This window comes from Centrocercus urophasianus, unplaced genomic scaffold, assembly GCF_019232065.1.
Source record: "Centrocercus urophasianus isolate 14NV4802_14NV808 unplaced genomic scaffold, USGS_Curo_1.0 seq_12, whole genome shotgun sequence".
Lineage (NCBI taxonomy): Eukaryota > Metazoa > Chordata > Aves > Galliformes > Phasianidae > Centrocercus > Centrocercus urophasianus.
This window is the reverse complement of record NW_024884364.1, coordinates 55,570,753-55,596,429: the sequence shown is the minus strand read 5'-3', so window position 1 is coordinate 55,596,429 and position 25,677 is coordinate 55,570,753. Positions and strand designations below refer to the sequence as shown.

The 25,677-nt window shown below is 42.8% G+C and overlaps 1 protein-coding gene and 1 long non-coding RNA gene across 2 annotated transcripts in view; one reads left to right on the top strand and one right to left on the bottom strand.

Annotated features, from left to right (window-relative positions):
* The window catches only part of CNGA3 (cyclic nucleotide gated channel subunit alpha 3), a 31,990-nt gene extending 11,802 nt beyond the window's left edge, over positions 1-20,188 (top strand). Inside the window, exons 3-9 of the mRNA XM_042810515.1 lie at positions 5,531-5,647; positions 8,317-8,496; positions 9,464-9,517; positions 12,464-12,583; positions 13,956-14,063; positions 15,751-15,857; positions 18,780-20,188. Coding sequence (XP_042666449.1) covers positions 5,531-5,647; positions 8,317-8,496; positions 9,464-9,517; positions 12,464-12,583; positions 13,956-14,063; positions 15,751-15,857; positions 18,780-20,188 — 2,095 coding nt within the window. The remainder of the gene's footprint in view (positions 1-5,530; positions 5,648-8,316; positions 8,497-9,463; positions 9,518-12,463; positions 12,584-13,955; positions 14,064-15,750; positions 15,858-18,779) is intronic.
* A 1,981-nt stretch (positions 20,189-22,169) lies between these two features.
* LOC122155900 lies at positions 22,170-25,230 on the bottom strand. Its single transcript, XR_006167332.1, has 2 exons — positions 23,694-25,230; positions 22,170-22,486 (listed from the first exon to the last, which is right to left on the bottom strand). It is a non-coding gene; the product is annotated as an uncharacterized LOC122155900 (long non-coding RNA).
* Between the last annotated feature and the right edge of the window lie 447 nt (positions 25,231-25,677).

Here is a 25,677-nt window from a genome sequence, read left to right as displayed (position 1 = left end):
TAGCCACAGAATTTGGGGCAGTTCTCTGTATCTGTATTTTGGAAGTGATCACATCTCCGTTGACCCTTTGTATTTAAATGACCTAATGGTGTATTTCCAAAGTACAGAACAGACAGCAATGGGAAGGTTATCATGGTTTGCAGTTTTGTATCCAGGACCTATATCACCTGAGGAATAAAACACATTTTCCCATTGATGGGAATTACACCATCTCTATAAGGATAAGCATCTTTCTTGAATCAGCTTGCAAGAACCTGCACTTGGAGTGTGTATGGGATGAGGAGAAAAAAGGCTCTTGCCAGTACTTTGCAGTGAAAAGCCTTAGGAAAGTTTTTAAAAGCAACTTCTTCAAACTGTTTAGCTCCACTGTTAGGAAACATGTGTAGCATATAAAGCATAACAATGTTTTTTTTACTGGCTTTTCAGAGCTTCACACTGTACAGTTGAGCTGTACTTGTTTCCTTACACTCACTTTTCTCTGTTTCAGGGTTTTTTTTTAAGTGGCTGCATAAAATATGCCTTTGTGCTGTACACTTGTATTTTATGCAGTTCCAGTCATTTCTCTGGTCTGGGCAAATGCTACTGAAAGAAATTGTCTGATGATATACAGCACTTGTGCAGGCTGGAAAACGTTGCCTGCTTTTGGCTTCTTGTGGCCAACTGCCTCAGCTGTGGGGGCTTTGTCAGACTGACTCTTGTTGACCAAATATTTAAAAGCCTGTTAGAACTGCTTATATTGTGATAATTTGGGATCATGTGCCCCTAGCGTGTTGTGTGGATGTGATCCTTGTCCTCTTCACGTTATTTATTTTTTTTCCATTTCTGCTTTGCTTATGTGATACCTTCTGGTATGTAGGTGTACTCACACTAGTGAAAATGGAACTGCTTTTATTCTCTGCAGTATGGCTTGCTTGATTTAGTTAATACTGCTTCATGTTGTTCTTCGAGAGATTGCAAGCATCATGTCTCTTTGTCTTCATTTACAACCGTACCTCAGAAGCAGGGAAAACACACATTGCATTGAGCCTTCATTTTATGCCCCTTTTTTTTGGTAGAAAATATCAGTGATTGGCAGCTTAGAACTTACTAGTGGAAGTGAGAAGCGTAGTTACAAAGGTTTGAATGTAGAATTAAATGGCTGCAGTCAATGAGGCAATGACTTAAACATAAGGGGGCGAAAGTATGAATTACACTTTATGATGATAAGAGTCTTGATGGACCATTTATTTAAAATGAAGTTCATTGTGGTCAGCATTGATTATGGGATTTCATAGATGAGTAAAAAACGATTACAGGGTCGCTCTGTAAAAGAGATCTCACATTTAAGGTTTTTCTGTTGCTGAAGTGAATGCCAAAAAATGGTTATATAATACTTTTGTAATACAGCTAAAAAATTGGTATGTATATGGGCAAAACTCAATATGCTTGTGTTCATTAGGACACACATGCATTTTAAACCACTGAATCTATGAGAATATGATTGTTATTTAACAGAAGACAATTTTTAATTTTCTTTTATAAGATAGAAACCTTCCATTCTGTTTCTTTTGGCAAAAGTTAATCCTTTTTTCCACAAAAAGACAATGGGAATTATGGTGAGGGGAGCAAATAAAACGTATTTCATGCATTATCTGTCACGAACATCGCAGATTGTTTCTCTTTCCAGTTCTGAACTTAAAACCTCAATCACTGTCAGCAGAAACTGCCACTTTCAGATCTTCGCATTGAAGACAGCTGTGGGGCATTGGTCTTCATGCAAGACTTCATGCAACTTCATGCAAGAAATTCTGATACGCATTTTTGAAATTCAGATTAGCAAAAATTAAAACCGTAAACACAGGGGAAAACAAACAAACAATCAATCCAGCCAACCATAGGTTTTCTAGACTAGTGACACTGCTCCTTATTTTCATTTAAGTCCTGCTGGCTCTAGTTCAAGAAAACAATTAAGCACATTACTTAGTTCCCATTACAGTCGGTGGGTGTTAATTTTGTGCTTAATGCTAAGATGTGCTTAAGTGCTTTCCTGTAGTGGAATGCGGTGTTATCAAAGAAAAGCACTCACTGGAACAATTAACAGAAAGCTGCTGGTGGTCTTCAAATTGTAATTTGCTCATCTGGCAGATGAAGTAGCTAAGCTACTATCCATTGTATTTGAGAAGCTGTGGCAGTCTGATGAAATTATCACTGACTGGAAAAGGGGAAACATAACCCCCATTTTTAAACAAGGAGAAAAAGGAAGATCCAGGGAACTACAGACCAGTCTTGCCTCTACCCTGCAAGATAATGGAGCTGATCCTTATAGAAACTGTGCTAAGGAACATGGAAGACAAAGAGGTGGTTGGTGGCAGTATGGCTCCACTAAGGGCAAATTCTGCCTGCCAAATGTAGTGGCTTTCTGTGATGGGGTTAGAGCATTGGTGGGTAAGGGAAGAACAACTGACACATCAGCACTCCTGCCCACCCTGGTGTCATCTGCTAATGTACTCAGTGTGCACTCAATCCCTTCATCAAACTTGTTCATAAATATTTTAAACAAAACTAGCCCCAGTACTGAGCCCTGGAGCACACCATCTGTGGATTTAACTCATTCATAATGACCTTTGGGGCCTGACTATCCAGCCAGTTTTTACTCCAGTGAACCATACATCTCTCCAAGCCAGGAGCAGCCAGTTTCCCTAGGAGAAAGGTGTGGGAAACAGTATCCAATGAGGATCATCCAACTCCTGGCTCCCCACAGCACCACCCCAAATTCAAGCCCTCTGAGAGTGGTGTCCAAATGCTTCTTGAACTCCAGTAGGTTCAGTGCCTTGACCCCAAGAGAGCCTGTTCCAGGGCCTGACCACACTTTGGTGAAGAACCCCCAAATCCCTTTCTGCAGGTCTGCTATACAAGCCTCTCATCCCCCAGTCTGAATTTATATCCAGGGTTTCAACTTAAGCTGAGGAGGTTCAGTTATCTAGTGTTCCTATTTTGTAACCTGCTCTCTGTTTCTTAACGTTGTGTAGTCTCTTCTCGTGGTGGTTTCAAACTATGTAACATAATGGGACAATAATGGCAGTCCTTTCTGTTCTGCTGCAGATACCAGCCAAACTCATGGAGTCTGGCATAGGAGTGAGTCTGTGTTCATAAAAATAAAGTCAGAATTAGGCCACGTGCACTGAAGGTGTTACTTCAGAAGCCCAGTCTGTAACCTTCCTCTGCACTGATAGAAAGTCAGTTTACAAATGAGTTCTCTTGTGTTGTGTGAACGTGGTTGAGAAAAATCAGAAATGAGCTTGTGAGTTTTATAAGGAGTTACAATAGTGGAAGGAAGAGAGCATTTTAGATTTACTTTTCAGTTTGCTTGTGTGAATTAAAGTGGAATGTGTTTATAATTGCTGTGTAATGTTGGACAGATGCTTCCACAGCAGCTGCCTGGTAGAGTCCTATGAGTATTACTGTAAAGGTGAAATGCAAGCCCTTCAGTGCTGTTTCTGCAAACTTCTTTTGATATTCTTGAGTTGTCTGTACATGCTGCAACTTTTTTTGTGAAGTAAACCTGAATTTACTAAAAGCAGTTAAGCTGCTGCAGGTTAAATACTCCTCTTTTTTTCTTCAAACCTGTGTTCTGTTAATTAAAATAATTTTCTAAGAATTCTTTCTGCCTCCTTTGAAAATGTCTTTTCAGGACTCAAAAATGATGGTGATCAGTAAGTAAGAACAATAGCAACATTAGAATCCATGCTGTTTAAGAACAAGCAAGATATATATTTTCCTGTAAGGAGGAATACAAGGTAGTAAAAACAGGCATAGCACTGCAGTCTAAAGGATGCTGTCAACCCTTCCCCAGCAGGAGTGCAGATGCTTCAGGAAAAGAAACAGAGCGGGGATAAAGGAGCAAACTGCAAGTATCTATGCTTGCCTTAGTCCTAGCATCCAGCTCAGCAGAATTCCTAAGCTGGGTGTAGGCCCTGTGTATCCAGTGGCCTGTAATGGGTTTCTGTCCCATGAGTTTGCTCGTTGTCCCCTAGGAGCTGGGTTGACCTTGGCAACCCCAACACAACGTGAACTGCGCCCACAACGTAAACTGGGTTGTAAAACTTTTTCAATTCTAACCTGTATCTCTTGGTGTCTTATTAGAAGAGGAAAAGAAAACAATTAAGAAATTGTGAATCCCAGGAGTCACTATCTTTTGTAGTGTGGAGATGCAATGAAGTTTTAATTCTTTGTCTGCCAGCTTCCCTGCTGTGAGTACAGACAAAACTAAGCTGCTAATTATCCTGTTGCTGGCACTCAAAATGCTGCTGCCAGTTCTTAGGAAGTTAGTGTAAGTATCATCATATTCAGTGCTTTCGTGGCAGTGTGGATTAACAGAGTCATGTGAGAGATTGTTTGCGTTACGAAGGGAGAAAAACGTGATCCTTCATGAAACGTGGTGATGGCATCTTGTAAAGGAAAACACAGAGAAAGCCTCAGGAGTCATAAAAAAATCCACAGTGAGCTTTGATGAAGTCCTGGTTCCACTGAAGTCAGTTCCAAAACTCCATTACAGAAAGATAAAGCCAAAGCTTCATCTATTATTTTTCAGTCTAATTATTTCTGTGCTAATAAGCAGTCTTACAAGAACTCACGTGAGCTGGCAGACACTGCATGTGACTTGACAGTATAATCACTATCTGCAGTTGCATGCAGCTGAGATTCTGCATTGTTTTCTGTGTCTCATCACCACCAGAGTAGCTCTGAACATCTATAAGCCTGTTTTACCATGCAGTAGGCTGATTTTCACTTATGGAGCGAGTAAGAACAGTAGTGGTGCTACTCAGTGTTATCTACTGTAGAATCAGTGTTTTTCCATTTCAGTCTAGACAAGGAGCAAAAGGAAAAAGAGGTGTTTGCTTTGAGTCATAAAATGGAACCACATTGGTGGAAATATCAGACTGTTAAACCCAAACAAGGTCTAGGAGATCAATACTGAAAAAAACAGTGGGCAGTCACTTTGAAGCCCCCTGGAGGCACGGAACTTTCCTCCCTGCTGAAGGAAAGCTGCTGATGCAGTTCAGGAGGAGTGCTAGGAGACTAGCAAATATGCCCAAGGAGGCTGTGGATGCCCCATCCCTGGAGGCATTCAAGGCCAGGCTGGATGTGGCTCTGGGCAGCCTGGTCTGGTGGTTGGTGATCCTGCACAGAGCAGGGGGGTTGAAACCAGATGATCATTGTGGTCCTTTTCAACCCAGGCCACTCTGTGATTCTATGATTCTATGAAGTGTTCTTCTCTTAATTGTGTATCACCAGAGTGGTAATTGACATGTAAGAAATCAGCTTCTGACCTTGCGGGGGCAGATGGCAGAGCCTCGTCTGCCTCATTCATGTTGGATGGCTCCAGAAAAGTGGGAATATGGGTTTCACTGTACAGTTATCAAATGCATGTCTTATTAGTAGAAAGAGGATAATTTGCAATATTGTTTTCTGGTGCAGTGGTGTTAATAATTGGATGGGGGGAAAATCTGCTGGAGGCTGAATATAATTTAAAAACCATTTCCTTTTGCAGAACCCATTCACTGTGCGAGGATACATCTTCAGAGCTGCAGAGAGTCATTTCTATGGAGGGAAGACATCTATCTGGATCACAAGCGAGCCCATTCACAGGCAGGGGAGCAATGGCAAGGTAACATGCTAATTAACACCATTTTCAGTATTACCATATTTGAAAGAGACAGATCACTATTTATTTCAAGGTAAAGTAAGAAGAGCCATCACTTTCCAAAGAAGATGGATGGAGTGCAGCTCAGGATCCTGTATAGAACGTGACTGAGGCTTCTTTAGACATCGATTCTGAACTCATTGCTTACTTGTTTGTAATAAAAGCCTTGGGATCCTAGAGGTGCTGGATGAGCTCACACAAATTAGTCTGATTAAAGAAAAAGATTTTTTTTTTTTACAAGATCTGATTTGAAAATTATTGAATGCTGAGCAAATGCAAGAAGTGACAGCAGGAATGACTCAAGACTGTAGAGTAAATGGATAAGTGGTTCTGGCTGGTAGCTGATGCCGTGTTATTTTCCTATCAGGTATGGGCTAACGATTGTTGCCTTGTTGACGGGTATCTCTGGCAAAGGAGGAGATGGGGTGTTTGTGTTGTGAATGCAGGAATTTCTGTTTCTAGAATCCACTTTTGTTTGTAATGAAATGGGAGCCTGAGACAACGAATTTCAAGTCAACCATTTGCTCAAGTCATTTACTTTACATAGACTTAAAACACAAACTTGAAACAGAGCTTCAAAAACTTTTTGTGTTGACTTGAAGGATTTCCAACTGAGACTGCAGAGCACTCTCTCTCCTGATGCCATGATGGTACATGCTACAGAGCATACTGAGTTTAAGCACAGTGTATTTCAAAGAAAAATATTGCTATAAAACTAGAGTCATTTAAAGAGTTTACATTTCAAGGTTTTGGGTGGTAGAGAACAAACTTGTGTTGCCTTATTTGGTTGTCAGGTGATGACACCACTGTGTGTACATTACGAAGTCTGCAAGAAGTTGGTTTTAGGTGGAAAACATGTTTTTTGGTGTATGTTGAAAGCACCTACATGTGTAAATCAATACTGAAAGCTTCTTAATGTTAGTTTATATTATTCTATACCCTTTTCCAGAATACTTTGAGTTACATGTATGTATAACTTCAATTTCTTACTCTCTGAATCTGCAAGGAAACCTTTGATACAAACACGAATGCTCAGCAGTTTAAATAAAGTATAGTAGTATAACATGCCTCTCAAATGCAGATTCTCAAAGACCTAAGATAACAGCCTCTGCTGGACTTCTTACTGAGAGTATCTTAGGACAAAAAAGGTGAGAATAAAACAGTATGGCAGAAATAAGAAAAGGCTTTCTTTCTTCAAATAGAGAAGTTCTCAATCTTATTTTGTGGAATCTGTTTGGCTTCTTAACTAACAGTTCTCACAATGCCTTGTTTTCTAATATAAGTAAGAGCATCCATGTCACTGGTTTTTCACACCACTTCTTATGTGAAAGCTGAGTTCTGCTCAGATAAAGAGGAAAAAAATCACAATTTAATTTTATGCAATGCTTTCTAAATGAGTTAGGAATCTATTAATTCATCTCAGACTTTGACGTGGAGCTTTGTTTTAATTTTGCATTCCTGGTAGATTTTGAATTCTCTTAGTTGTTGGACATTGGTGATGATTTATATGATGCTTTGTTGGTATAGGAATAAAGAGCTAAAAATGTCTTTCTCTAATTTCTGACATGTGGTATTGTTCCTGCTTTATTTGTCCTTTTGTTTCAAGGTAAGAAATCTTGGGCAAGATCTATGAGATGGTATAGTTAGGCCCTGGAGAAGTGCAGTAAGACAAGTGTACTTCATCATAAGATTTTAATATTGTCCAACATGAAGGGAATGTGAAGAGCTTTCCTTGAGTAGCCCAGAGCTCCTGTAAGAAGTTACGGGTTGTTGAGGATTTCATTACGGCATTTTCATGGACAAGGTTGGGAAACTTGAAGTAACACTACTTTTGTCCAAATTGGTCTGCTAATGAGAAAGAATAAAGAATATTGTTTGGGGAGTCAATAAAATCTTATCTATATATTTCAGTGTCTGTTGTTTTTCAGAAGCACGTTTTTGTTTGAACTTTGGTAACATTACAAGAATTTGTGATGTGTTTCAGTCAGTCAGTGGGAGCATAAAATGAGTCGTAACAATACAGTGATAAGTTAGTTTTGTTGCCATGATGTTCTGCTTATCCAATTTCAGTGCTCTGCTTGAAATTTAGGATGAGGAAATAGTGCTGTCTATGCAGTAGGCAGGTTTATGAGCAGTGTGCAATTAATGTATCTGCAGACAGACTCTTTACAACCTAAGGGGAAGTGACTGAAATTTTACCATTCCTTCTTGCAAAGTTCATCCTTTTTCACCAACTATTCAGCATTTTTTTCTACTGTGTGTACCCTGAGAATACGTTCTTGTGAGTATTTTATGTCTCCTGATCTGTCAGTCCAAGATTCCTCATTATCACATAAGGTCAGAAGTTTTTTGACTCCATTGTGACCACTTGGCAAATCCATCTTTAATCGGAGTTTTTCTGTCACCTCTGCAGTGCTGGTACAGTGATGATGTGTGAGATACTTTCCTGATCAATTACAGGAGATGATGTATGAAATTGTGGAAAGTGTCTTAAGTTCACACTGTTAATCTATCAGGCCTCATTTCAGTGTCAGGTGCAGAAGTGGAGAAAAATCCCCCTGAACTGATACTGTGGGGAAAACTTAATCCATCCTTGTGTGGTTCAGTCAGTGTTGTGTGTCTGTTCTGCACAGGCTGTCACGATTTGTTGTATCTCTGAGGTCGTGGGCCACAAGACATCTACACCATGAAGACCAAAGGCCTGATTCTTTCCTAGAGCGTATCCGAGGGCCAGAGCTTGTAGAGGTGTCCAGCAGGCAAAGTAACATCCGCTCCTTCCTGGGCATCCGTGAACAGCCTGGGGGAGTAAACAGGTAAGCAGATGTACTTAGATTTCAGGGGAAGACTGAATATGTAAATTACTGTTCTAAATGTAACTCCAGCCAAGAGAGGAAAATGAAGTCGAAAGACAAAAGTTTGCCTTCTGCTTGGCAGTATGCTGTGGAGCACAGAATCCCATGGCTTTTTACTTAGTTAAAGATTGGAATGTAAGCAATTAATCACTTCATTTGTTTCAAGAGTCCAGCTAATAAGTTAAATTAAAGCAGAAACTTCAAGAGGCTCTGCATGGTAGTATAGGTGACATTGATTTGTTGTCAGTGATGAACACAGCCTCATCATCTTCATTTGATCTGCTCCTTAGAAATTCAACTTAAAAGCACATTTTGTTGAATTAGCCAGTCTGCTGTCCATTAATTGCTCAAGTGAGCAGACAATTTTTTTTCAGGTGCCTCTATCAGTAACAGTTGCAGGTTCCAAATCATTAGGGAGAGCGCTGATCTTGGGCCAAGAAGCCTCTATACAAGGAAGTATCCATCCTTGCCTTCTCCTGCTTATACTGTGGCTGTATTACATTAACTCTCAGTTGTTCTGCTGTGAAAATTTAACTTTGCAGCACTGGTAGGTATGCTTGTCACAGAAGCCTTGGCGCTGCATTTGTGAAGAACACTTGGAAGGACTGGAGAATGTTCAAAATAGCAACCGAATGCTTACAGGGCTAAAAATAGTGAGTTGCATGTTACCATGCACTAATACGCCTGAGAACAAGCTTCAGCCATCAGGTGTGGTCACAAACGTGTATGCCCAGCACGTGATAAAGAGAAACTGGTGCCTTGAAATAGTTATGCAAAGGGGCTTAGCGCCGCAGTCAAAGTTGACCTTCCTAATCTTATCAGTGTATATGTGAGAGGCCAGTAAGTCAGGCTGTCATGTTGGTAAACACGTGTATGAAATGCCAAAAACCTTTACGCTCTTCAACATGTTTTATTTCAATCGCTGCAGTCCGTGGCCCTTGGCCAGGTTTAATGTCAACTTTAGCAACAACACCAATGAAGAGTAAGTACTGGTAACTTCCATATGCCCTTCTGCTGCTAGCTCCTTTTTTTTCCCTTTCCAGCCTCGTAACATTTGTAGTATGAACTCCTTGTCTCTTCTTAAGCCCTTTCTAAGGCTTTAAGCCTTTCTAAGGTTTTAATTATAAAGAAAGATCTAGTTTTCTCAGTATTAGAAGCATCCTTCGTGATCCCTTTTGTCTGGTTACCCTTACTTTCCAAGGAACGAATCGGATTAATTAAGCATTTGGTCCTTACCTCCTTTTATTCAACTGGCTGATTTCACTGCATTACCAATTGCTCTATTAATGCTTCAATTTTAAAATGAGAATAAGATATTCATTTTCTGATGGTCCTTTTCCTCTTCTAACATACTCAATCTCCTTCCGGAAATCTTCAGCGCCCCCAAAATTTCAAAGTTGTCACATGAGATGTGGATACGGAGCAGGGTGCCAATAAACCCTTTCTGTAGGCATTCAAAATGAACACTAACCTTCTTTCTAAAATGTGTGTTTTAACTCAGCCTGATATGGTTGCTGTAGATGTAGAGAGTGTGATAGGCAACATAATAAGGCTTCCATTGCAACAGAAGTTTTGACAGAAGCTGCTCTATTTTATTTATTTGGCAAGGATATTTTACAGTTTCAGACCAAAGAGAAATCTCTTGAAAAGGTGAAGAACTCCTGTAATTTAAAATCACTCAACATTAATGCTCGTTGCATGTATTAAACCACAGCTATTTGAAGACATACCTCCTCTGTAGCGTCTAGCAGTAGATTTTTATGTCACGGACTAGCAGCAAATTTCGTTTAGAAGTGATGCTGTGAAAGTTTTGTGCACATATCTCAATAGATCTTCCTGCTCCTGAAGCAGTGTTTGGTTTGGCTCGCATAAATTTTGTTAAAGCTGAAATGGAAGTGCAGCAAACAGTGACAGAAATGTGCAGCATTTTATTTAGACGGGGAAAATTAAAGGTGCTGGAAGCCTGGAGCCTGGCACACTCGCCAGGGCCCAAAGGACTGATGGGAATGGAAATGCTGCTTAGCCTGTTTCTGACAGTGACTCGTGGACCTCGGGCACAACTTACATCCTTCAGGTGTTGCATTATTGCTGACTGAAGACAACACCTGTCTGTCTACCTGCCTGACCGTCTGAAAATTACTTGATTTGCAAAGTAGTCGACAGCTGAGAAGTGCAAATATTCAGCTCATTCACAGACGGTGGCAGGGTTTCTTTGGAGATAATGACGGCATTTTCTGAGTCTGAAGGTGCTCCTTGTAATGTGCTGGAGACACTGAATAGATGCCACTGTATTGCTGTCAGTGATGACAGGCACAAACAGCTGTTAACTGGATTACAGTTTACTCAGTTGTACTAAGAAGGGAAAAAAGATGCAGGTCTTTCTGAAGTTGTGTTTTTTCCCGTGTGCGGAAGACCTGTGAGTTCCTGCTGTTGGGGAACTGTAGGTAGTGCTTTCAAGACTTCAATTATGGCCAACCTTTTCTTCCAAGTGACCTCAACTGCCAGACTACAGGTAGCTGGGATTATGATGTTAGGAGATACCTCGAGAGATGAACAGCAGCCGCAGAAATGGAAGAGCCTCACTTCCACTTTTTCACTGACTCTGTATCTCAGCCTACTTTTCCTTGGCTAACAGCCACAAACACGCGGTGACGCTGCCCTTTGGAAATGTATTACTTTGTATCCATCTCTTCCATTCCAGTAAGAATGCCAGACTCTTGAAGTTTTCCCCAGCAGCGTGATAATGCTAACAGCAGCAACTGTGCATTGGCTTTTCAGACACCAAGCATAGCAATGCACAGAGAAATCCTGACATGTTTTCTACGTAGGAAGGTGTTTTCAGGACAGATTTAAAAGAAATGCAGTAGAAGTCCAAGGGGCCAATGGCAGAGAAATAAACCATTTGAGTAGCAGTTCCTGCTGCTGTGTAGAAGTCAGCCTTGATGAATGAAAAACTGTTTCTTGGGAAGCTTGTATGAATAATTTTCCAATTGTGCCCCTTGTAGTGTATAATTTTAAATGTTTCAGTGGTGTTGATTAATTTGATAGGTACTTTTCTAACTTTTTTTTTTTTTTTTAAGCAAAATTAGTCTGAGGGTTTCCAAATTATACTGTGATACTGTGTCTCTATGGAAATGTCCAAGGGTAAGAATTAGAGCATGTACACATTGCTGATAGGTAGAAGTTGTTCACTGACCTATTGTATTGGTAAGTGCTATCTTCTTCCAGTCACAAGTCATCTTGTCCTGTTACAGAGATCTAAAATAGCTCATATTAATTGTGTTGACAATAAAACATTTACAAAATAACTTCCTTGTATGTGTCAGATGGATGTCAGAGATTAAGTGAAATGAGATGCACCTTGTTCCTCTATATTTGCTGCTTTTGTTCAAACATGGACAGGGATTCTTCTCCAAGGCAGTTGCTGAAAGCAGAGGTAATCAATTAATCACAGCTATGTTGGTTTTAAACAACTGTGAGAAGAGGTTCAGCCTCATTTCATGTAATCACCAATAAAGCTTCAGAGGGTCAATGTGAGGTTCTGTATATGTCATGAATATTGGCCGTTTGTTAAGCCATTTTGTGGTCTGTTCTCATTAAATAGATTTCTTTTTAAGTGCTCAAATTCTAAAGATGGAACAAACTGGAAGCATTTAATTAAAACCAGCCTGGTACACTGCTGTATGAAAAGGCCAAGAAAACATGGGTAACTAATGCACAGAATCAGCCAATTGGTTGTATAATGTAGTGGTGTTGGTTTGAGAAGCCTGAGAACCATTTATACCAGTTGGATAAATGGTATCATTGAGAAATCCTGTCCTACCCCATCCAGAATCCAGGTCAATAGTTCCCTGTACCTCACTATTCACCCTCTCCCTTAGCTATTAGAGAATTGATAATATTTCTAAGACTTCGATATGTTGCACAGCAAAAAGGAAGAAAAGAAAGAGGTTAAAGAGGAAAAGAAAGAGGAAAAGAAGGAGGAAAAGAAGGAGGAAAAGAAAGAGGAAAAGAAAGATGATAAAAAAGATGACAAAAAAAAGGAAGAGTAAGTATAACAAATGTACTTGTAACACCTCTCCTGCACTCCAAAGCATGGTATGATATTGAACTGGAAAACTCCTACTACAGTTATTGATCTGTAGGCTGCGGAATGTTATACCGTAAACCTTCTATATGTTTTTGCTTTTGAAAGGGTGCAACTGCTCAACAGACTTGTTGTGTCTTTAATATTGTTGTTTAGATCTTCATGAGCAGCTCCCCAGGACATTAAAAGGGAGTTTGTCTACCTCTGGGCATTTGGTTTTCGTGTTCAAGATCACTTTATTCCTATTGGGGCGTTTTAGGATAGCAGCACTCTTTGCAAATCTGAACTGGATTTTCATGGTTCCAGAACATCTGTAACGATTTAGAGCTCACACCAAAAATGAAGTTTGGATGAAGAACAAAAATTTTACATGTAGAGAACTACAGGTTTGCTTAATAAGTTTAGTTACTATAATTACACTGACCAGCACAACTGATTACTTAAACTTGGCATAGTTCTTTACTACTGATTACTGAAGTTTTCTCTTGCTGACCAGGAAGAGCTGCTGTATTTCTGCAACAAAATGAGACCATTGGCATGCTTTTGATATAAATAGTTCCTTGTTTTGTTCCCCAAAGGCTGACCTAAACTCAATATGATTTATATATATTTAAGTGTGTACTGTGTCAGTATAGAGATGTGTAGGTAGGAACAGCTTCCAACTGGAATCTACTTGATCTGGGTATCTCAAGTTTCTTAACCAAAGCTTTGATTTGAAAGCCTGTGTTCAAATCTGTGTTCTTCAGCATCAGTTACTACGCAAAGACAACCTGAGTTTTACAGTACTGGAAAGTAGCTTCAAAGAAAATAAATGTTTCAAGAGTGAAAGAGGTAATGTTCTCTGTTGTATAAAGACCATATTTCTTGGTCACCAGTTTTGTGATAATGACCAGTTTTTTTGAGAAGAAATGGCTCAGATGCTGCTGTGAAGATGGCAAAGGAAATGCTCATTAGATTAAAGCTGCTTTCTTTTTTTAACGTGTAGGTAGATTTTTACGTTGATGTTTTTAGATGTATTTTAGATACTTAGATACTTTTTAGATGTTCTGCTTTGTCTTTAGTGGGGGTCATATGCAGAAAAGGTGTTATTTTCAGCCTCAGCAATTTGAATAGCTCTGTTTTTCTTTCCAATCCCACTTACTTGTTCCAAAGCTGTGCCAAGCAGGAATGGAGCATCTCAAATAGGATGAAGGTAGTATCTCATCAGGGGTCATGGCTTAGGTACTTTCTCAAGCAGATGCGAGTTAACCATGAGACGAGCGGCCTCCAAAGGAGGGGAATACCAGTAGGCTACTGTGAAATTTCCACTACAAATGTACGTTTTGCTTTCCAGGCAGAAGAAAGAGGTCTTTGTGATTGATCCTTCAAGCAATATGTATTACAACTGGCTGACCATCATCGCAGCACCTGTATTCTATAACTGGTGTATGCTTATATGCAGGTATGGATTTAAGTTAATAACAATTTTGGGATTCAAATTTAAAGTATCTGTGTTTTCTGCATAAATCATCCTCTGATCTCCCCGTAGTTTTTTATGAATTGCTTACCTAGAAGATTTACATATGTTTGTAAGTTCCTCTGGGAAAAACCGGTCAATGCTTCTCCTTTATCTGCCTCAAAAACCTGACTGTAAGGTGCAAGGAGCATCCCCGTGCTGGCTGTGGCCTTGGTGTGCCACCTACTGGCTGGATGCAGAGATGTGCCTTGGCCACTGCAGGCTCGGCAGCTTTGTAATCGCAGAATCACGGAGTCGTGGGGGTTGGAAGGGACTTGTGGAGATCATCTAGTCCAACCCCTGTAAGAGCAAGTTCCCTACAGCAGGTTGCACAGGAAAGCATCCTGGCGGGTTTTGAAAATCACCAGAGGAGTCTCTACAACCTCTCTGGACAGCCCATTCCAGTGCTCTGTCACCCTCACAGTAAAGGTTTTCCTCATGTTCATATTTCTGTGTTCCATTTTGTGCCTCTTGCCCCTTATTCTGTTGCTGGAAGCCACCAGAAACATCCTGGCGCCATCAATTTGACCCCCGCCCATTAGAAATTTATAAGCATTGATAGGCTCCCACCTCAGCCTTTCCTTCTCCAGGCTGAACAGCCCCAGGTCTCAGCCTTTCCTCACAAAGGGGATGCTCCAGACCTCTCATCTTCTTTGCATCCCTCTGCTGGACTCTGTCTAGAAATTCTCTGTTTTTCTTGATCTGAGGAGCCCAGAATGGGAAACAGTGCTCCAGATGTGGCCTCACCAGGGAAAAGGAGCAGGGAAGGATCACCTCCCCTGACCTGCTGGCCACGCTCTTTTCAGTGCACCCCAGGATGCACCCCAGGCCTACTTAGCCACAAGGGGGCAAACAGCTGGCTCATCACCAGCCTGCTGCCCACCAGGACCCCCAGGTTCTTCTGTGCAGAGCTCCTTTCCAGCAGATCAACCCCTAACCTGTACTGATGCATGCAGTTTTTCCTTCCTGGGTGCAGAGTTCTGCACTTGACTTTGTTGAACCTCATCAGGTTCCTCTCCTCCCATCTCCAGCCTATCCAGGTCCTGTTGAATGGCAGCACAGCCTTCAAGTGTGTCAGCCAATCCTCCCAGCTTTGTATATCAGCAAATCCTCCAATAGAGAACAGTGGGGAAGGCTGCAGGCAATGAGGGGTCATCTTAAATTAATGCGAGGCATTTATGGATGCTTGAAGGACGGGAAAATGTTACTCAAGTGTTTGCTTTCCTGTTTGGGATGTGGGAAACAACTTCAGTCAAACTAACGGAGTGCTGTGGAAAGGGTTCACCTTGTGCCAAATGGCAGGGAGAGATGCAGATGGTTGGCCTCCCAGAAGCAAATATTTCAGTTGAGAATCACCTTCATGGTGATGTTTATGGGTATGAGATGAGCATTCCTGGGGATCTTTCATGTGAAATCTGAGGCACATTTAAATGTAGGGGCACTTGCATGCCCCTATCTGTGTGTTCACATTTGTGAATTCTGCCAGATCCTAGTGTCTGTTTAGGCACAGCTTTAGTTTGCAGATGTCTAGGCATGGAGATGTGCTGCCCTTCATTTCATTGCCAGTCCACACTAGCACACTGTGGTTATACAGTTGTTCTAATGTTCTTTATTTCTATCTTTGTTTCTTTAGAGCCTGCTTTGATGAGCTACAAGTTGATCATATCAAATTGTGGCTGTTCCTGGACTATTGCTCTGATATCATCTATGTTTTCGACATGTTTGTCAGATTCAGGACAGGTGAGTTTTCTGGTGATTTTACAAAGTTTTCTGATACAACATGGACATCAAAGCAAGAAACAGCTCTACCAAGGTAGTGCCCTGTCTCAAGCAGTAGTGGAGGCTTTGGGAAAATGCAGTGTCGTGGCTTAAGGCTAGACTTACCAACACCTGCACTTCACTTGGCTCATCTTCAGCTTCCTCATCTTGTTTCTGTAGTCTAGGCAGGCTGAGAAGATTTCATAATGAAGTGTGCCAACAGATACTGATTCTAGCCTTAAAAAATCATCTGTTTTAAACTAAACAAGTTCATAATATAGGCTTACAGTGGTCCATACCACTAAATTGCTAGAGTAGTCCTTGATGCACTTTGACCTATTCCAGCTAGCACTCTTTCAAGCAGCATCGTGGCACAGCTAGGGGACAGCAAAGGCTGGGAGTTGTTCCTGGTGTTATTTTTGGAGGGGGCTGGGAGAATCTGTGAGCATGAATAGAAGCTGTCTCTGTAGCTGGTCTCCAGGCCAGAAAATGTTTCCTGGCTTGCACTGTTTACTGGTACATCTACAGCCCAAAGCATCACTTGAAAAGGTTCAAAAGTGCACTGATCATTACAAAAATGAGAGTTCTTTTAAATCTTCGAATTTTACATTTCTTTCTTTCTTTCTCTTTCTTAATCATGCTGACAGCTTGACACCAGTTATGGCTGTGACAAGTTGTAAACATAATTACAAAGCAGCTAAAAATGCTGTCAGTTTGAGAAGCACACAACTCACAGCAGCAAGTTGAATTCTAAAATCTAGCAGGTACCTTGTTCAGCAGAGATGTAAGTCTGTCACACTGAAGCCTAACCCTCATGACTGCCATTTCTGGGACAATTTTGTATTAGGCTATGTTCTGCTAAAAAGCCAACTCTGCCCTCTAAGTTCCTCTTTTGCAGTTGTATATGTCACTGTGATGGGAATGGACTGAGCAGAAACTGTGCAGTACAAGTTATAAGCTTTCCACAGCCTGCCCTGGTGATGGCTGTCGGAGCAGATTTGTTCTGCAGGCCTGAGTTGGACCACAGAAATACCTCAGAGATCTGCTGAGAGCTTTGGTGCAGTGTATGCTGCAACTTCAGGCACTCACATGGGGGAGTTGGTTCTTTTAGGTGCTGAGATCTTTGACAATTCACTTTGCAACCCCTCCTGGCTCCACATGTGTCTGCTTGTCTTCTCCTGTAACTGCAAGGTGCAGGAAGCCACTGGGGAAGAGCGTGACTCCGTGCTGCGTCAGGGTAGGAACTGACTTCACACTGGGATCTGAGCAGCCCCACAGCTACTGTGATCTGTGGCAGCTTCTCTGTGGTGTGCTGCAGCTTCATTGCATTTCTCCTACTTGATGACTGCAGTGAGGCAGAAAGGCGTCGCCTCTCACTGATCATCATTGGTTCACACCATGGTTGGATGCTTTCAGGAGGTTTTTCTGTACAATGCAGTTATATGAAGGGACAAAACAGAGCTGAGGAGCTGTTACCTACCTTCAGAAGGGATGTGTTTTCAGAGCTATTTTTAATAACGATGAGTCAGAAATCCAGTTGCCTGGCCAGCTTTTCTGTCTAGGTATATAGCAGTGCTAATAAGGACATATTTGAGCAGCTCTTCTAGCAGTTTCCTGTGAGGTGACACATCCGTGGCACAGCAACTGATTCTTTTTGTACTCACCATCAGTTTACAACTACCTACGGACTGACACACACATACATGAGGCAGATGTGCAGGTATGCAGACATTCCAGAAATGCAGCAGTGCTGCACAGGGCAGAACGAAGTGCAGCTGGGTCCCCTGCAGCAGATGCTTCTCTGAGACAGTTGCTGTTGCAAGATTGCTGAACGAGGAGCAAAATGTGATAAGCTCTGATAAACAGGAAATCTCTCTGTGCACTTTTCCTCCTGCCTGCCCTAGCGGGCAGACGCTTGGATGCAAGTGTTTTGCAGTGTGTAGGCTGCTCTCTGTGCAATGTATTTAATGCTGTGAGCTTTCAGAGGTAAGATCCAGTCCTGCAGCTGTGCTGCTCGTGCAGTGTTCCTGTGAGCACTCTTCCGCAGGTACAGTTTAAGGTCATACTGCAGTTTGCATCTTCCCATAGCTCTTAAAATCTAATGCTTTTCAGAGTCTTTGGAATGAAGAAATACTAATGTATAAGATTCTGCTTTCAGGCAGCTCTCTCACTGGAACATACAAAAGGAAAAGCAAAGCATTTGCTGCACCATGAAAAGTGAAGTCAGCTGTTACACTGGTGCAAGAGAAAAGGCATGGCTCCAGGGAAAATGGTTGTCATGGCCTTGGGGGTATCCAAAAAACTCTTCTACAAAACTCTCTGGCAATTCATTGCACCTTTATTTAAAAATATTCCACTTTGATTTTATGCACGACTGCTTAGCACACGCTTAACTTCAGTTCTGAGTCATGCCAATGATTCATGAAATACGAGGCAGACCAACCTCCCTGTTCTTTTTGCAGAGATACCTAAAAGGCAAAGGTACGGCTGTCCCAGAGTGGGGCACAAAACTGCAGGGAGCACTGTGCTGATAATGCAGTCATTGCTCTCATACATGCCCAACCTGGTAGTTTCATGCTTTTGTTGCCCTCTTTTTTGGTTTGAATCAAAAGTAAAACTAGGTTTTGTTGCTTAAACACGTTTACTGTATTATATATTTTGTACGTGGCCTGTGAGAATTCCTATTTGCTCAGTGTGTCCAGGTGAGCCAAAAGGTTGGACACCCATACTCTACGTTGCTATTTACTGAACTGAAGTATTTAAATGTAGAATAAAGCATGATGTCACAGCGTGTTCCTGGCCGTATGCTTAACAGCACAAGCTTTCATGTTCTCAGGTGTCTGAAACATAAGTCATTCCGTACCGCTGGTGGTAATTCTGAACATCTCTTTCTATTCTTTAAAGGCTTCCTTGAGCAAGGCTTGCTGGTAAAGGACGAAAAGAAGTTACGAGATAATTACACCCAAACTGTGCAGTTCAAGCTGGACGTGCTGTCTCTTCTGCCAACAGACCTGGCGTATCTGAAGCTGGGTTTGAACTACCCTGAGCTGCGATTTAACCGCTTGCTGAGGATTGCCCGCCTGTTTGAATTTTTTGACCGCACAGAAACCAGGACAAATTATCCAAACATGTTTCGTATTGGAAATCTTGTCTTGTACATTCTCATCATCATCCACTGGAACGCGTGTATATACTTTGCAATTTCAAAGGTAATTGGCTTCGGAACCGACACTTGGGTCTACCCCAATGTTTCCATCCCGGAGTATGGGCGCCTGTCGAGGAAGTACATTTACAGCCTGTACTGGTCAACGCTGACGCTGACAACCATCGGGGAAACTCCTCCGCCTGTGAAGGACGAGGAGTATCTCTTTGTGGTCATTGACTTCCTGGTGGGAGTCTTGATCTTCGCTACCATCGTCGGTAACGTGGGCTCCATGATTTCCAACATGAATGCCTCCAGGGCGGAGTTCCAGGCCAAAGTCGATTCCATCAAGCAGTACATGCATTTCCGAAAAGTAACGAAGGATTTGGAAGCCAGGGTTATTAAGTGGTTTGATTACCTCTGGACCAATAAGAAAACAGTGGATGAAAAGGAAGTTCTCAAAAATCTGCCCGACAAGCTGAAAGCTGAAATTGCCATCAATGTCCACTTGGACACACTGAAGAAAGTGCGTATATTCCAGGATTGTGAAGCTGGACTGCTCATCGAGCTGGTGCTGAAACTGAAACCTACTGTCTTCAGTCCTGGGGACTACATATGCAAGAAGGGAGATATTGGGAGGGAAATGTACATTATAAAGGAGGGAAAGTTGGCAGTGGTGGCAGATGATGGTATAACCCAATTTGTAGTCCTGAGCGATGGCAGCTACTTTGGTGAAATCAGCATCCTCAACATCAAAGGCAGCAAATCGGGCAACAGGAGGACAGCCAACATAAGGAGTATCGGTTATTCGGATTTGTTCTGCTTGTCTAAAGATGATTTAATGGAAGCCCTCACAGAATACCCAGAAGCCAAAAAGGCTCTGGAAGAGAAGGGCCGACAAATTCTGATGAAAGACAATTTAATAGATGAGGAAGCAGCAAAAGCAGGAGCTGATCCAAAAGACTTGGAAGAAAAAATAGACAGGCTTGAAACAGCCCTGGATACACTGCAGACGAGGTTTGCGAGGCTCTTGGCGGAGTACAGCTCTTCTCAACAAAAAGTTAAGCAGAGACTTGCCAGAGTAGAAACCAGAGTGAGAAAATACGGTAGTGGCACGTTATCCGTTGGAGAAGAAGAGCCTGAAAAACCCGAGGAGCAGAAAAAGGACTGATAAGAGTATTTAAATTTCATTACTTAACGGAGAAGGTTGGAATGTGTGAAAGCCATAAATGTATATAAATAAGTGTGTGCATACATAGCCATGATTATTTTTATATGGACTTGAGAATGGTTTTTAGCATTTTTAACTGAAGCAGAATTTTCTTGTAAATAGGATAATGTCACCTTCTTCGTAGGGGAGATTTGGTCCATCATTTGGGTACATTTTTGTACTGGGAGTGGATTTCTTCTAAGTTATGCTCAGACCATCCGGTGCATGTATGGCATGTGTAGGTCTTGACACACTGTCTCTTCACACACACGTTGTGTTAAGAAGGCGTTATACTTGAAGTAGAGGGATTATTATGATTCTTTTTTTTTGAGGCTTTGAAAGTATTTATAGGGTACATCTACCTTCCTAGACTATTAAATGCATGGATACACAGCCTGGCTTCTCAGAATCCTTCTTTCACAGTGAAGCAGTCTGCACAAGCTGTAGGACTACAGCTAAGAAGGCGCTTGGCCTACACAGTGTAGATCTGTGTACAACAACCCCCACTCGAGAGGGAATCCCCAAAAGCTCACTGATGGAAGATGTCTGTATAACAATAAGCATTAGAAAACCTGGGAAGAGCAAAGAGTGTCTTGCAGCTCCTGGACACTTGGTTTGCTCAGTGCTGGAAGGACACTGCTAGGAAATTATGCTGCCCAGAGAGGTGGTGGATGTCCTGAACCTGGAGGGAGACACGGTCAGGCTGGATGGGGCTCTGAGCAACCTGATGTAGCTGTAGGTGCCGCTGTTCATTGCAGGGAAGTTGGACTAGGTGGTCTTTAAGGATTCCTTTTAACTCTAACAATTCTGTAAGCTGCTAGGACTGCAGGAAAGGATGTCCCTTTCTGCCTGCCGCCTTTCCTTCCCCATAGGGTTCCTGCAAGCTGGGAACAGACCCTCTGTTGAAAAGTCTTTCTGGCATTGGATCTGTTTTCTTTATTTCATTAACTAACACAGGTAGAACCACTCCAAATATTACTTACACCAAACACGTGCCTACCAAAGCCCCTCACCACACCAAAGACAAAAACGTTTGTTCACCAGATGGGTCCAACAGCTTCAGCCATCAGGGAAAGTGTTTGCTGTTCCCTTTTCCTTTCTCTCTGCTTATCACATGCCAGAAAAAGAGCACTCCTGATATAATTGGCTTTGGTCACTTTAAAATGTGTAGCTTTTGGCACTGTGAAATCACATCCTTTGCCGTCTTTCATCTCTGTAAGACACTTGTTTCCTCTTAATGTGGATATAGCATGTACATTAAATTATTTTGAGTAGCACCGTGCATTTTTTTCTCATCCCTCACCCTGTTTCTTTAGTGTTTTATCACAGACTTCAGTAGTTCCAGTACTACATAGCCCAGAAGACCCTGATGTGACAGAAATCCAAGTGGGGACCACTGCATTCTGTGCTTACTGCAGGGCAGCTGGGGCAGCACCCTGCTTCTGTGCCCAGCTCTCCTCCCAGAGGCACAGCAGGGATGGGGCCTCATCCAGCAGAAATACACACTTACAAACTTCTGCTACCAAAGCTCCTCCCCTGGCAGGAGCTGGGCTCATCCTTGAGCCCACCCAAGAGCACAAAAGCAAGGAACATGAAAGCTGTTAGGGACTACATAAACACACAGCCTGAAATGGCAGCCAGCAGTTCAGTGAGCCCAGTACCTACTTCGCATGTTAGCACCAGACAGAACCTGGGGAGGAGCTGGGGACTCTGCCTGGTAGTATTGCTCAAAGAGGAGACCCAGGGGTTTTAATACCTTCTGCAGGTGCAGGAGGGCCAGATTGAGGGAGCAACAATGGAAAATGGTGGTGACAGCAAACCAGCACATCTGCATGCACACAGCCTCACACAGCCAGCGTTTGTGGTCAGCCTGGTTGTGCAGACCTCACTCAGCAAGAGCTGAGGAACAGCCCCTGCACTTAACACTCTCAGACATCAGCTCTACAGTTTTGTTCTGGCCAAATATTTATTAACCGGCAAGCAGAGGACTCTGCTTTACATTAAGAAACAAACTACTCTTTTTCCACACCCACACCAGTGTCTCTCTGAGCTGGTCTGTCCATTACAGGCTTAAATCTGCTCCCACAGTGCTGGCCAGGATGAGCAGGGAGTTCATCAGCCAAACCTCTTACATGCTGGGCACAGCAGTACAGCAGGAGGCAGCGCTGACCGCAGGAGAGCTGTTCCACGTCTGGACTGGCAACATGGCAGCGTTTGCACTTGGCTTCAGAGTCCCCTGGCACTATGAGCGTTTCCATCCTGGAACAGACAAAAAGAATCAGATCCATGTTTACATAATTCAGCATTCATAAAACCCTTTGTGTGCTCCTGACAGCAAAATGAATTATTTACTAGATGGGTCTGGCAACTGCGCAGGCAGCTGAAGCCAGGCTTTGGGCTGTGGCGGCTTTCCGGAGGGAAACTGTCAGTCTGGGAATCCCCGTTTCCACCCTAAATTTACAGCAGAGAGATGAAAGGAGGATGCTGAGCAGCGGAGCCTTCAGGGAGCCTGGGGAAGCCCCACTGTCCTTCACGCTACCTGAGGTGGAAGGACACACACACAGCCCAAGGAACACCCTGAAGGTCTACAGCCAGCTTAACCTTTTGTTCCCCAAATTCAGATTTTGCAACCATTTCCAGCTCAAATTTACTCAGTGGGCTCACAAGCCAAATGCTGAGGCTTGCAGCTGCCCTCATGGCTTTGCTGCGGAGGAGGAGATTCCACAGTCAGGTCTGCAGCACGAGGAGAGGTAGGGCAGACTGGGTGCATGAGGAAGCCAGCTCCTGCAGCCCCATGCACTGGACAGCAGGCTGTCCTCACCCTCCAGAACAAACACAATTACCTCTGCACCAGAACCAGCAGCAGCTCTGACACTTTCTCCGAGTGCTCTGTCACTGCACTCACACCAAAACTATCCTTCCAGGATACTGAAGACATCATTCAGCTCCAATACAGATCTGCCCTACGTGTAGTTTGTGTTTCAGTTTTTTGCCTCTTTGGACATCTGGCCCATTTGTTTCTAGGCTTTAATTCTTTAGTCTTCTGGTCTCATCACCAGCAGTTGTTCTCCCCTTCCTCTTGCTGGAGAAGCTGCCCCACCAAGGCCACTCACCCTGAGCAGCCTCTCCAGGTGCCCAGTTCAGCAAGAACCAGAGGCCTCTGCACACAAAAAGACGGAGAAGCACTAAAGCATCTTTTTTTTTTGGCACTGCAAAAAGCTGTGCTGCAAAGATCCACTCATTTTCAGAGAGCCAATTGTCAGTTCCCCTGCAGTTCAGATATGTCCAACGAACTTCAAAGATTGCCACTATTTTCATACTATATACAGATTTAGGCAATTAAGAGCAAGTCTTGGGGCAGACTGTTCCAGTGCTCCACACAATGCAGCCTCATACAGCAGGGGTTTGGGGACATCCCTGCAATGCTACACCAGGCAGGTCATTGTGCACATGTCCTGCTACTGACCTTACAATTCAACGTATCTGGTTGCTTCAGTACCACTGAGAGGCCCATCCATTATAGCTGAAGTTGTGCACAGGTATAAGCGGTGAAGGCAGCAGTCGTGGAAGTGTTCCAAGTAACCTGTAGATGTGGCACTTCAGGGACATGGTTAATGGGTGTGGTGGGGAAGGGCTGATGGTTGGACTTGATCTTTTCCAGTCTGAATGATTCCATGACAGACGTGTAGATGTACATCACAGACACAGAGTGGGAACTGCAGGTAATTGATCACAACCTTTTGTGGGTTTGAGGCTAACCCTAAGAGCAAACAGCTCGTATCAGAAAAGAACTGTGGAGCTAAACTTGGGAGAAGCTTCTCTTGTATCTTTTGTATTGAAAGTTGGAGTTGTTCCATGTGATGAATGAGGCACAATCCAAAGCACACCGAAACCTCAGGATGAAGGCACTCAAAGCCACCAGAAGTCTTTAATCCCCCTATGGTGGGGATTACTGCAGTCTGAGGCTCTTACTGCAGTGGTGAAGGCTGCTGTTAGAAGAAGTGTGACTCACGGAAACCCTGGCTCATGCTAGCCCACATCAGTGTCTGCTCTCCTCAAGACATGGGGAGGGAAGGCGGTCTCCTTGGTTGTGGTGGTCCAGGCTCATGTTAGTGCCTGCCAAAGGGTAGATAAGCCCAGTCAGAAATTCACAAAACGCTATTCCTTCATTAAGTGATCTTTGTTCACACACTGGTGGCTTTTCCTAAAATCTTTTTAGCAATCAACAAACGCCTTCACCTAAAACGTCTCTGTTCCCTTGAGATTCTACCACTACTACACCTTTAGGTTTAAGAAAACCAATCCTTTCAGTGCTCTTCCAAGTACCCAAGAGAGATTTTTAAAGACAGGTTAAATAAACCTAAACTTGTGATGCTTCTGTAGACCCAGAATTTGCTCAACCTTCCCGAAAACCAGTGAAAAACATTCAGGTTTGCTCCCAGAGCCCAGCAAAAAAGAACTGAAATGGCACGTTCTGTACCTTGATGAGCCCTTCCACAAACAGAAGACCGTTTGAACTCCTGTAGAGCAGGAGAGCAGCTTGGAGCTGCACCACTTCAAAAGTTGCTTATCTGGAACTGTGGCAGCTGCTGTTGGAGGATTAGCTGAAACTTATAACACTGCTGAGCAGATAAGGAGGCATTTTGGGAAAGAGGGCAAATATTTGCATGGAAAACTTGTCAGTTGCAAAGTCTTCATAGCTTACCTGAAAATGATTCCTCAAGAAACAACCTACAGTTTTAAAGGCTAACGCAACTATGCATTATTTTAATGCTAAAGAATGACAGGAAAAGTATATTTGCAGTAACAGCACTTCAGTGAGAGCTTTGTATTTCTAGGCAATTATGTGACCTGCCCAAGTTTTGGACGTGCCTAAAAACCGTAAGAAACCTCAAGATTCCTACATATCCATCAGTTGGGCATAACCACCATCACAGAATCACAGAATGGCCAGGGTTGGAAGGGACCCCAAGGACAATGAATCTCCAACCCCCTGCCACAGGCAGGGCCACCAATCTCCAGATTTGGCACTAGACCAGGCTGCCTGGGGCCCCATCCAACCTGGCCTTGAACACCTCCAGGGACGGGGCATCCACAACCTCTCTGGGCAGCCTGTTCCAGCACCTCACCACTCTCTCTGTGAAGAACTTCCCCCTGACATCCAATCTCAACCTTTCCTCCTTGAGCTTAACCTCCTGGAGCTTACCATCCATAGCTACACCAGAATAAAACATATCACAGATATACTTTGAACAGTATCGGGCTACTGATGTCATTTACACCTGCAACAAAACACCTCACGGCACTCAGCAGACTGTTCTCACCACCTACAGTGAATACAGCCCTAGGTCCAAATGAATCCACGAGCATCGTCAAACCATCTTGCACTTTCCTCTTAAATCTCACACATTCAGAGATGCAAGTGCTTAAGTGCCACCTGAAGGTCAAAG